At 42.8% G+C, this 13,340-nt stretch overlaps 1 protein-coding gene across 4 annotated transcripts in view; it reads left to right on the top strand.

Moving 5' to 3' along the window:
• The window catches only part of APLP2 (amyloid beta precursor like protein 2), a 104,648-nt gene that overhangs the window by 70,096 nt on the left and 21,212 nt on the right, over positions 1-13,340 (top strand). For 2 of the 4 annotated variants that reach the window (XM_089660082.1, XM_089660083.1), the window contains exons 2-7: positions 1,720-1,893; positions 4,269-4,398; positions 5,911-6,023; positions 6,600-6,787; positions 6,959-7,167; positions 8,199-8,366. In XM_089660082.1, coding sequence (XP_089516208.1) covers positions 1,720-1,893; positions 4,269-4,398; positions 5,911-6,023; positions 6,600-6,787; positions 6,959-7,167; positions 8,199-8,366 — 982 coding nt within the window. The remainder of the gene's footprint in view (positions 1-1,719; positions 1,894-4,268; positions 4,399-5,910; positions 6,024-6,599; positions 6,788-6,958; positions 7,168-8,198; positions 8,367-13,340) is intronic. The other 2 variants (XM_089660085.1, XM_089660086.1) reach the window with 1 other exon arrangement.

Here is a 13,340-nt window from a genome sequence, read left to right on the forward strand (position 1 = left end):
TTTTGAATTTTTTCCGTTGGGCAATCGGAAGCCAGTGGAGGGATTGGCAGAGAGGGGTGGTGGATACGGAGTAGTTAGTAAGGCTTTTGAAAATTGTTTTATTTTCAAAGTTTCAAGAGTTTGAAAAAGTGCTTTGTGACATTTCTCAGGGTGAGGATGGTAAGTGGATCACGCCTGCATAATGTTTTGTTTTGTTTTTTTTATGGCCAATTGTAGTCTCCATGTGAAGCCCATGCGGCAGGGTGTCAATGCAGGAGCACAATTGGGAGAGAGTTGTCACCCTCTAACAGGTATTTCCTGAACAAGAACTGTAATAGAAGGATCACCAGGGATTATTTTTAATACAAGTTGCAGATGTAGAGATTGAACATTACTTTTGAAATGTTACCTTTGAGATTATCAATCTGGATTACGTCTACTGTAATGGATCTATTTGAAAATGTTTTCACGCATGATTCAGACGACATCCACTCAAGATACTCCCCTTTTTCTAAGTTGATTCCGTTGGAAAAAGAACTGTGTGAATCCTATGTGAGTGTTTGACGCGGAGGTAAAAGTCTTTATAAATAAACCCTGACACGTGTCGTACAAGGCCTCATTCACATGTATTATACGTTCCGTACAGCAAATGGACCCACCTTGGACATAATCTACGACACGTACCGCTCTTCTGTCCCTGGGGGTGAATGCAGGATTTGTGGATACATGCGGATAGCTGCGGTGCTTTGTATAGGCTTCCTGACTGCACTGTCCACAACCACCTGTGATTCCAGCTGTAGCAATCTGCTGTTTGGACCTTGTAGATCAAGTCAATGATGCCTTGCAGCAAGGAATCTGTCATTTGAGTTTAAAGCTGAACTCTGGGAACAAAAACTTTCATTTAAGTATATACATTTCCTCAATCGCCACAAAGGATATGAATCCAGTGTGTGCCTCAAATACCTTTGCATACCCAGATATTATCTTCTTAAAGTAGCTGTGACATCATCACTGCGTTGCTTGTCCAGAGATCTCAGCTGTGGGAGGGACTCATCAAGCTCCACCCACTATAGGTTGCCAGCAGGAACTACAGGAGGGAGTGGATACAAGACCAGTTACGCTGCACAAGGAGAACAGCCGTGATTGGTCTATAATTCAGGATTACTGCACAGAACTTGAAGAAACACACAAAGCACATCAAGATTCAAGGAAGAATACTCATCCCTCATATTTAAGCTGTATGGCTTATGCTGGGGTTCAACTTGAAGCATATTTTCTGGCACATCTAAGGGCTAGTTCACACTAGATGCAGTTCAGTGCACTTTTTTTCTGTGTCAAAAATGCATGCACAGTGTTTTCCATGTATTCCAATGGCCCTAGTTCACACCAGTGCAATCAGTCCCAGTCAGTTTCTGGTGCAGAAAAAAAAAGTAGAACATGCTGCATTTTTTTTCTACACAGAACCACACTGGAACATGGCAAACTGCACCGGAACTGCGTGTGGTGTGAACCGTAAGCAAAAACGTATCTGGAGTGCGTTTTTTTTAGTATGAACTGGCCCTAAAGGGCGGTACTTGTATGTGTCCTCCTTTGCAACTTTTTGCATAAGCCAGTATGTTGTCCTTTTTTTGTGCTTGGGTTTATGGCCTGTGTACTAATTTGCGGGCAGCAATTTTCTGTGCAGGTAAAGTGATGTTTTAGACCTCCTTACTAACATTGCCTGTTTTTTTCTCTTACCAGGCCCTCGCCGCCAATGCCGCAGCAGGGTTCGCTGTGTCTGAGCCTCAGGTGGCCATGTTCTGCGGGAAATTAAACATGCACTTCAACGTTCAAATCAGCAAATGGGAACCAGATCCCTCTGGGAGCAAAAGCTGCTTCCAAAAGGAGGAAGAGATTCTGGAATACTGCCAAGAGGTGAGTGCCTTGATAGATGAGAGCCCCTATATCCATCCTTTGCATCAGATACATAAGCATTTACATATCATAAATAATGTACACAATATAGTTCTGTAGAAGAAGGCATCCCTGGCATCATGTGAGCTGTGTAATTGTATCCATGGGATTCCTGACAGGGCTAAGTGTACAAGCATGTGTAGGCACCAGGACACCTGAAATCACATTAGTAGGTTTAACTGGCAGAGCCCTTGATGACCACCCCACATGAGGAAAAATTCAAATTATTTTTTTGGTTATATTGTTTTAAAGCTGAACTCCAGGCAAACAAATACATATATGGGTCTACTTTACCTGCCAAAGTGTTTTTCTTTCCATCTAGTCCTGAGATTTGCTCGTCTCCATCACACAGCTGGGGGGGGGTGGGGTGTGAGACCACTTTGAAATATAGCCTACTGAAGGAATACATTGGTGTCCCCTCTTTACTCCCAGCCTGAAGCTTGGACAGAGAGCAGCAACAGACTGATGAGGTCACCCCTTGTAATCGTATATGCATGTAGCACACCTGATTGGCTCCAAGTCCTCTCCTTCCCTCTTTCAGTCTGTGTGCTGTTGTACAAGGGATGTCAATAGGCTGATACCAGGCCAAACTCAGCTACTTACACCTGTCTGTCCTACTCTTGCCTTTTAAAGCCAAAGTTTTTTTTTTTTTTTTTTTGTAATCCGCACAAGGGACAGTACTTAGAAGTATCCCTTGTGCTACTAGCTCCTAGGTACTGAGAAGTATCCCTTGTGCTACTAGCTCCTAGGTACTGAGAAGTATCCCTTGTGCTACTAGCTCCTAGGTACTGAGAAGTATCCCTTGTGCTACTAGCTCCTAGGTACTGAGAAGTATCCCTTGTGCTACTAGCTCCTAGGTACTGAGAAGTATCCCTTGTGCTACTAGGTACTGAGAAGTATCCCTTGTGCTACTAGGTACTGAGAAGTATCCCTTGTGCTACTAGGTACTGAGAAGTATCCCTTGTGCTACTAGGTACTGAGAAGTATCCCTTGTGCTACTAGGTACTGAGAAGTATCCCTTGTGCTACTAGGTACTGAGAAGTATCCCTTGTGCTACTAGGTACTGAGAAGTATCCCTTGTGCTACTAGGTACTGAGAAGTATCCCTTGTGCTACTAGGTACTGAGAAGTATCCCTTGTGCTACTAGGTACTGAGAAGTATCCCTTGTGCTACTAGGTACTGAGAAGTATCCCTTGTGCTACTAGGTACTGAGAAGTGTCCCTTGTGCTACTAGGTACTGAGAAGTGTCCCTTGTGCTACTAGGTACTGAGAAGTGTCCCTTGTGCTACTAGCTCCTTAGAAGTGTCCCTTGTGCTACTAGCTCCTTAGAAGTGTCCCTTGTGCTACTAGCTCCTTAGAAGTGTCCCTTGTGCTACTAGCTCCTTAGAAGTGTCCCTTGTGCTACTAGCTCCTTAGAAGTGTCCCTTGTGCTACTAGCTCCTTAGAAGTGTCCCTTGTGCTACTAGCTAGGGTTTTAGTTGAAATACAGTGTTCTGACCTCCAGCCCTGTCCATAGTCTTCCAGTGCTACAGGGGTTAATACGAGCCAAAGGACTGAATGCAGACTATGCGGACCTCTTCCATTCACAGAAGCTGTACTAATGTATTCCATGAATGAAAAACAATCAATGAATGGAGGAGGTGGACCTTTCATTCATCTGCACTCCCACCATTCATAGAGTTCTTTTTGCTAATGGAATTTATAGTACAGCTTCCATGAATGGAGGTGGTGGGTGGAAAGCGCAGGCATGGTCAACAGGTAGGGCTCCAGGTCCCTCAGTTTGCATTAACCTCTACAGCTATTGTGATTTTTTTGTTTTTTTTTGGGGGGGGGGGCGCGGCCCAATTGCCTCACAAATGGCAGCGACCTTGTCAGCCTTCCCGGCATGAACCTTCAGTTGGCCATTAGGTTGTCTATCAGGTTTGCATTAGGTATGCACAGGCCTGATAAGCAGGCCAATAGTTACATGCAGGAGCACACACAGCAGGCTATCAACGCCACTGCTAATTGCAAGGCAGTGGCTTAGTGTTGTCAGCCTGCGACGAGAATTGCTGTTATTGGCAGGATCTCCAGGTGAGGAACTTTTTACAAGAAGCAAACAGATGATTTGCTTTCAATCTTCTCTACAACACTTCCTACTGCCTCTAAGCAAGAAATGAATGAAATAATCTATGTATTGTGATTCTTGGCTCTCATTATCTCTTCTGGGTTCTGTGTCCATGGGTCTAAGGAATGTCGGTAGTAGGGATTGTTTAGATATTTATTAGGCTAGCAGGCTTTTGTGTTTTCTAGCCATAGTGATTTATTGCCTACTTTCCTTTCCCTTCAATACACAGGTGTACCCGGACTTTAAGATCACCAATGTGGTGGAAGCCAATGAGCCAGTCAGCATTGATAACTGGTGCAAGAAGGGGAAGAAGAATTGCAAAGGCCACAGCCATATTGTAGTGCCCTACAAGTGTCTAGGTGCGTATCTGCTCCCCCAACGTCCCTACAAATTTTGCACATACACACAAACTCAGTTCTCCACTACAACTCCAAAACACAGTCTTGGCATGCCTACGTGGCCTGTGCATTCACTCGGCACTACCTCTGAGGCACTGCCTATTTTCAACCTTGGAAATTGATTAGAAAGCAGCCGCTGGGGTCTGCTGTGTTGGAGTTGTGCTGATGGGCTGAAAAAGCACATCGCACTGTAACACCAAATTTATATTTGTGTTTATTTTTTTTCTTTAACTTTATTGAAAAGAACTAATTCTGTTCTTATCACCGCAGCAGCATTGTCATGTGGTGTACTGCAAAAGGACTGCGTGTCGTATTATTTTTTTATTTCTTTACACCACTACATCATTTTGGTGGGAACTGTCCTAATTGTAAACAAGGCAGACTGCCTTGTCTTTGCATTGGGACTGCGCTGGGAAAGGTGCTCCTGGTGTGAATGAGTCCTTAATTGGGAGTGCATTTAGTGGAGTCGAATCTCCCCATCCTATAATGAAAAAGTAAACCCAGAAATGGGATGACAGGTTTCTGTTGGCACCATCCCTCTGGTCCCATGAATTGCAGTCCTTTGTGCTGAGCCTCTACTCACAGAGCCTTGTGATGGGCCGGCTCCACGGCCTCATGAAATTCCAAGACCTTGTTACATAAATCACATGGTGGTATGGCAGTCTCTTCAGAATTTATGCAGTTGGTTTGTACGCACGACTGATCGGTGCACCAAGGTCAGAGCTGTTGGTTAGCAGGAGTCATGTCCATTAATGATTTATTGAGTGCGAACAGTCACGGTTTTCTGACTATCATGGCAAACAGAGGGAGCCATTAATTTTGAATTAATTTCTATGCATGTGACTATCTTCACTGTATTGAGAAAAAATTTATACACTCTCTTCAAGAAAGCTGCATCTTTACTGAAATGATGTGTCACCCTGCTTACCCCCTGCTGTTCTTATTGGATGGACCAATTTTTTATTCAATCAGATATCTGAGAATTTCTGAAACTATAACAGAACAATCAATTGGTGTCTTCCAGTAAGATCCTACTGGATAGAAAGTATGTGTGTGTGTGTGTGTGTGTATATAATAAATATATGTGTGTGTATGTATGTATATATGTATGTATGTATGTATATATACACACGCACACTTTTTTTATATTTCGCATATTTATTGCGAAGACTGCATCCCAGAGTCATAAACATGCAACACTCAGGGCCTTTCCTTGACAGTGACTTATTGCCTTAAGGAGGGGACCCTGCAAGGCCCCCAAAATGTCAGTTTCCTATGGCTTTGTGATGCTGTCTTCCCAATAAATGTGAAATATGTTTTTTTGGGGGAGTTTGTGTGACTTTGTATTTTCTTGTCTGGTTAGCACCCCCCTTAGCAGTCACTTTGAGCACTCACTAATTATTTAAAGGTCAAGCTTCTCTTTGGACTTTTTTAGTGTGATCTAAATGACATCCCGTGTTTTTGGCTTTGCAGTGGGTGACTTTGTAAGCGATGTACTTCTGGTTCCTGAGAAGTGCAAGTTCTTCCACAAGGAGCAGATGGACCTGTGTGAGAAGGAACAATACTGGCAGAACGTGGCTCGAAAGGTAATGCAGTAGAATACCGATCTTCCTGTTGTCAGCAAAGTACAAGAGTGTTAAGGGGTAAGGAGGATCCTTACAAAAACAAATCTGGTGTCTCACAAACCCAAAATATAGAGTAGTAGATGGTAGAGGTGTTCTGGACTGTGTGGATTTGCAGAGGAAACTAAATTACAATTCAGAAGTGTTGTAGGTGTAAAGTAGAATTTATTAAGTACAGTTTTATATAACATTATTGGCTTTATAATTAAAGTGGATATCCGTCTCCATTATTTACGCCTTGCCATTTTTGAATGTCTCACATGTGCCCAGATATGCTAAAGGTCTCTGCCATGTCTTTGGCATCCGGCAGAGACCTGCAGCACATCTGCACACATGCGGGGGGTATTCCAAGCATGCACACACAATGCTGGTATTTGGGACTTTGATGCCTAGGGTGATTTAGGAAGTCATGCCAGTGTTAAGAAATATATTCAGAGACTTTTGTTTTAATACATAGCAAATCCAGTGATTACATAATTTAAACTAGAGAGCGGTTACATAATGGTTTGACACTCTAACCTTGGTTCCTGCACCCCCCAGGCCTGTGTGACTGAGGTCATGCTCCTCCATAGTTATGGGATGCTGCTTCCATGTGGTGCTGGCCAGTTCCGTGGCACAGAGTATGTCTGCTGTCCCCATGTCAAGAAACTAGCAGAGCCTTTGTCTAAAGAAGAGGAGGATGAGGAGGAGGAAGAGGAAGACGAGGATGATTATGACGCTTACAAGAGGTTGGAGTTTAATTTCACAGGAGCATCTTGTAATCCAGCTTCCTTTTATAAATAAAATTTCAGCGTGCTGTGCTGTTTTCTAGAGTCATGGATGGTATTATGACTTTTTCATAGTCTTCAGCAATCTGGTTTTGAATTCTCCTATTTTACATTTTGTTCCCTTCTTCTCAGTGAATTCCCAACCGAAGCTGACGTGGAAGACTTTACAGTCGCAGTGGAGGATGAGGAAGAAGAGGTAGAGAATGAAGATGATGCTGTAACAGATCGTGATTATTATTATGACAATTACAAGGATGAGGACGAATATAACGATGAGACACCCACAGAGGTCACCAATGGCCGGACATTGTCTGATAAAGAGATCATTACAGATGTGAAAGGTGAGATGGTGACTGATGCCTGACTAAGCTAGCTCCTATTATTGCCCAGGAAAAGGTGGTTGATATTTTTTGTTTTATTTCCAGCATTTTGGTACTTTATGAAAAGCTTTGAACAGGAAAGGCTTTAAAAAGGGCAGGCAGAGGACAAAGGACCAGTCACCATTGTTGCTTGTGGTCTACCTGCAGCTGATCTTTTGTGGTTACTGACCTACCATGCCTTGTGAAGAGATGGCTATCTTGGCAGAAACAAGGTTTTTCTGCTTCATAACAGAGCTGCCCCTCCCATTATGGCTTGTGACCTGGTGATGGGGTAATGATAGAGGTGCAGGTCCTCGGGTACAGATTCCTCTGTGAGCAGAACTGTAGAGACTTCACCAAATCTTACCTCAAATCTAGTGAGATCATCAGTCAGACAGCAGTACCTCAGATGATCTCACACTACAGATATACAGCTAAGAGGCTGCAGGGCAGCAGTGCCTAGGCACAGGAAGTGTGCTTCTTTTTTAGGAGACATTCCAGACACAAGGTACTCTTTCAGGATAGTGTTTTGGTACAATTAACATTTCTGGGTGCTTCCTATGAGACAGCAAAACATCAGTGTAAGTTCATGTCCACTTTAAAGGGATGCGCCATCTTAATGGCTGAACATACTGGTGAAAAGTATATAAGATTTTTCATCTTCCTTAAAGATTGGCTAGAGGTTTGCTAGTTTATGGCGTGAAAGAATGGATCAGAACAGATCTGTTGTTTTTATAACGTAACTGTGTGCTGATTTGTTATAACAAGGTGAAGGAAATGTGCTCAAGTCCCACCATTGTCCATGAACATTCCCCATGGTAGGTGATGATTAAAAGACTGGTGTAAAGAAAGCTGGAACCTGATTGGACCAGGGTTCCAGAGCAACCTTTTGAGGGCTGCCCCCCCTCAGTCTTGGTAAATGCAGTTCTGTCTGATTATTAATTGGGAGGTTTGATGGAACTCCTGACCTCTGGATGCTCACCTCGCACTGTTTGTGACCCGTCTCCTCACAGCTGTCTGCTCTCAAGAAGCCGCAACTGGGCCCTGCCGCGCCATGTTTCCACGCTGGTACTTCAACCCTGAACAGAAAAGGTGTGTCAAGTTTATATATGGCGGCTGCGGTGGCAACAGGAACAATTTTGAGACGGAGGAATATTGCATGGCAGTTTGCAGAGTCATGAGTAAGTTATGGGGGCCCCTGGCCTCCTATCTCAGGAAGCTGGTTCACCAGGTTGATTATGGTGACACCAGCCTGTCTTTTTAACCTTTTCCCCAAAGTCATCCATCTTAACATCCATCTTATTGCTCCATTAAAGAGGACAATGTGCTCTGTGCGCAGGGAATGAGCTGTCCTGAGGACAGAGCAATATTCAGACTAGGTCCTCCTGTGTCCTGTTGGTGTCTAACCTGAATGTTGGTTTGTTCTCAGGAGCAGCTGCTGCTTTTACTTTCCAGGTGTCCTTAACATGCTTTTTGGCTAGTGCAGCTCTTAACACAGTTGCTGGTGCAGCCCTTAACACAGTTGCTGGTGCTCCTTGTACATGGAATGAAAGGGTTAAAGACTCCAACATGTTTGCAATGTCCTTGTTGCTGCCCCTTATTGCGTCTGTTTCGCCTACCTGTTTGTTTTCTACGACATCGGTTTGTGGCTGAATTTTTCTAGAATCCTTGCTTTCCTCGCATCTGCATCCAGGATGGTCCGAGTCTGTCTGATTTTTATATAAGCACATGATCGGTTTATTTTCTGATTTATTGCAGGCAAGATGATAGCTTGTATGCTTGTGCCATTGTGCACGGTGGAATTACCACGTAGTGCAGCGGCCAGTTTTTTTTTACCATTTTTATGGTAATGTGTATAAGAAGCAGCTGGATAGTGTCTTCTGACAGTTCTCTCTAGCTAGGAGCTGGTATTTTGACTTTCAAATAGTTCTTGGCTGTACCCACTTGGTGCATGAATGCACAGCATACATGAGCATACACACAAATGCAGGCATTGACTTGCCTACTCATGGTTTCACACTCGTAGCTCCTGTGGAGAAGAGTAAAATATTCAATAAAGGAGCTACAGACAGGTAGACACTGCTCCCGGTTGGTCTGATGTATGGTCTCACGCTGTCCTCCATCCAGAAAACTTAGACGGCTACACTCCACAAAAATACCACTTTTAATGTCCATTTAAAAGCACGTATACAGGCAACGGAGAGCACAGGGGCTGCATAGAAGAGTTGTGTTTCGCTCTTTCATGACACTTCTTTGCACCCCTGTGCTCTTCTTTGTATATGTGCTTTTATATGGATATCAATAAAGTGGTGTTTTTGTGGCGTGCAGCCGTCCAACGTTTCTTCATGTATTGGGTTTCAGCTAACAAGCTGGGCATTGCACTCATAGCGTGGGAGATCATACATCAGACCAGCCTGGAGACCAACGCTCAGTAGTGGGGTGCTACTTTACTCTCAGGTAAGCCTGGCTAAGTAAACTTTTTTCTGTTCACCGATCAGATGACCACTTTGTAAGCTGAGAGGGTATTTTAAGCCACGTGGGTGTTGCAGTGAGGATTGAAGGTGAAAGCTTGATTCACACCTATGCAGTTTGCGTTTGATCCATTTCTGCTGTGCTTTTTGCGTTGGTTTTTTGATGTGTTTTTGGTTTTTTGTTTTTTTTTTCTTCCCCCAACTTGTTGCCGGGCAGATGAAAACGCATCAAAAACACACTACATGCTTTTCTGCAGCATTTCCATAGAGGCAAAAATGCAATGTTTTGTGTTTTTAAAAAAAAAAAGTCCCTGACCCTTTCCAAAAAACACATTGGGTGAAAACGTGGAGAATCATGGTAAATGAACTGTTGTGTGTTTCTGCAAAACGCATAGGTGTGAACCTAGACCTATGCAGGCCATAGATGGGTTGAAAATCGGCCGATTTTCGCACTGTTAATGGGTTAATTGGTCGACCTTTTTCTCTGGATTTTGGCACATTTTTTTTTTTTTTATCGGTAAAGTTAAAACAAAATCAGCTGATCGGCCGATTTTCGCAGCAATGATGGGCAAATCGGGCGATCTTTTTACCAATAAAAAAATCTGCGCATGAGCCATGACCTGCAAGAAAAAGAAGAATTCCAGTCCGCTATTATATTTGACATGAAAAAGTATAGCGGTTGCAACAATGTATCTATTTGTATCCGAGTAAAAACATTTGTATCCAAAATGGATACAAATAGATACAATGTTGCAACCGCTATACTTTTTCATATCAAATATAATTGCGGAGCTCTCTGCAGGGACAGAAGTAATCAAATGCCGGCTGTAGACGGGAAGAAAATTTTTTTTTTTTTCACTCTTGGTGGTAACGTCGGCCTATTGAACGACCGGTTTTTTTTTTAAACGACCGGTTTTTGACCCATCTATGGCCGCCTGCATTAAGAGTAAGAGCGGGATGATGTGGAGGAGGAAAAAAGATGGGTGGAGGGTGGATAGTGAGTGGGGAGAAAAAGGCATGGGGTTTAGGGGACTAGCACTGTCCTTGTGACTTTTTCTCCGTTTTAATGTTTGAAGTTAAAGTGGAACTTTACTAATAACAATTGATTAAAAAAGTGTTCTTTATCAAGGAACACACATTCCACATTAATAATTATGGTACCAAAATTAGTGTGTGCTGTAAATTGCTTCCAGCATTCCTCCTGTTTCTTCTTGCTGGAGTCTGCCATTCTGTTGAAGCCAGGACACCTGAGCAGCAGTTAAAGCAGAACTAAACCCTCCTATCCTTTTCATCCAAGGAAGCTGCCATCTGTTAGATCTGCAAATGCCATGATACAGCACATATGATCAGTAATAACATCGGTCATTTGATGGTCTGACAGTTTGGTTGAGAACACAAGCGTGACAGCAGTCCTGGCATGCCGGGCATGAAACTGTTAAACTGATAGTTTTTAGTTCCGCTTTAATCTTTAGACTGTCAGCAGGTCGGTCTCTACAAATTCGACAAAACGCCTAAAAATGGAGAGCAACTGAGCATGTGCAGAGCTGGGCAAAACAGTGCCTTACTGGATTTTAAACAATTTAGGCACTTATTTTTAATATTTTACATGGCTATACCTGCAAAAGGGGCCAGCCTGAAGTGATCTAGCAGGACTTCATTTTCTGACTAAAGTTCCACTTTAAGGAGGTTTGAAGTTGTATATTATAAGTAGAGATGCACTGAAATTTCAGTGGCCGACACATTTCGGCTAAAAACACCCCTTTTGGCCGTAGGCCAATATGAAAAAAGGCACCGATACAGGTGCCGAAAAAACCCTGCACCTTGCCGCCGCCCACCTGCCGCTCTGTAATTCTCAGCCTTACCTGAGAAACTATCGAACGACCCCAGCGCTGGGTATAGAGATTATTGAAGAAAAGATGGCCTCCACTCATCTCTATGGCCTTGGAGGACCAGAGCGATGTCACTTCTGGCTCCTGCCATTTTGTATTTTATTTTTTAAAGCACTAGATCAATGCTTTTTTTTTTAATCTAATGCTTTACATTGCAGGAGAGAGATGTGGGCTCTTATTGACCCCATATCTCTCCATAAAGAGGACCTGTCACTAATTATTTCTATCACAAGGGATGCATGCATTCCTTGTGATAAGAATAAAAGTGATTTAAAATTTTTTTTTTTAAAGGGACAGTGCAAATAAATAAATACATAAAGTTTAAAGTGCCCCCGTCCCCACGTGCTCTCACATAGTGGTGAGCGCATACGTAGGCCATGCCCACATATTTAAACGGTGTTCAAACTACACATGTGAGGTTTCGTCACGAACGTCAGAGCAAGAGCAATAATTCTCGCACTAAACCTCCTCTGTAACTTTACACAACTAACCTGTAGAATTTTTTAAAGCATCACCCATGGAGATTTTTAAGTACCGCAGTTTCATGCCATTCCACGAGCATGCGTAATTTTAAAGCGTGACATGTTCGGTATCTATTTACTCACCGTAGCATTCTTTCATATTTTACAAAAAAATTGGGGTATATATTGGTTTTTTTTTTTCCTTTTTTTTTTTTTTCAGTGTATTTTTTTTCCAAAAAAATATATATTCATTTTTAAAAACTGCACGTTTTGGTTTTCGGCCAAGTGCATTTTGAATTTTCAGTTTCTGTGCACCACTAATTATAAGTAGTTTATATAGCTGGTAGAAATCAAGAAACCTGATTCAGGTGTTGGAATGGGTGAGAGAAACTAGGGATTCCTCATAAACAACTAGCCGGTCCACGTGTGTTATTTTGCTCTGTGGGTCTGCCCACTCCACTATCAAGGAAACGTGGTGCACTTCCAATGCCTGGGTATGAACTGTCTGGCAGAAAAGAGGAAACAAACAATGTAGTATTATATTTTTTGCATTAGCAATAGATTGCAGAGCATTGTTAGTAATGCTGGTTTCAGAGCATTACCTTTGTTGTCTAGGTAGAAGGAATTATATTCAGCAATTATATTCAGTTCTCTTATCCCCAAAGGTATGAATGGGTTTGCATTCCTACAGGATGTGTAGATCTGATCTGGCAGATTGGTGGCAATGCCAGCAAATATCAGATTGTTTGTTGTCAGTGGAGTACAGCAAGCCATAGATGATACAATTTTCTTTCCTGCTGCCATGGTTGGAAAGAATAACATCACTCAATTCCCCCATCAGCACAGTCAGTGTTAATGGGGGAATCTCTCTCGCAGCTCTATTATATTCTGCCGGCGGGGAGCCTTCCTTGCCAGCTGAAAACAATGATCACCCCAAGCAGCTGTAGCCACTGTTAGTAATCGCATTCAAAAAATTGTACTGAAGTCAAGACATCAAATCACAGCCAGTCCCAGCTGAATTGGCCAAAATTCTGTCAATTTATGGTCACCCTTAAACATTGTATATGTTAGGAGCCTGGTGCACTTGCTCATGCAGAAAGTCGCTACAATGAGTGACTACAAATCTGGGAAATAATACTTCAAAATAAGTAACTCTTGTGCTCATTTCATAACCTTAGTTACCTTTTGATGAAAAGAAACAAAAGTTCCCAGTTCTCTGGATTACAGTGTCATTGTAGTTGGTGGGGAGCCGATTCGTCCCGTGTCTGGTGCTGTGACCCCTCACCTGGCTGTCTGCCTGGCATTGCTGCGACTGATATTCCTGACAGACACGG

The sequence above is a fragment of the Staurois parvus genome, unplaced genomic scaffold (genome assembly GCF_062004578.1).
Source record: "Staurois parvus isolate SC_StPar_1 unplaced genomic scaffold, SC_StPar_1.0 ptg001200l, whole genome shotgun sequence".
Lineage (NCBI taxonomy): Eukaryota > Metazoa > Chordata > Amphibia > Anura > Ranidae > Staurois > Staurois parvus.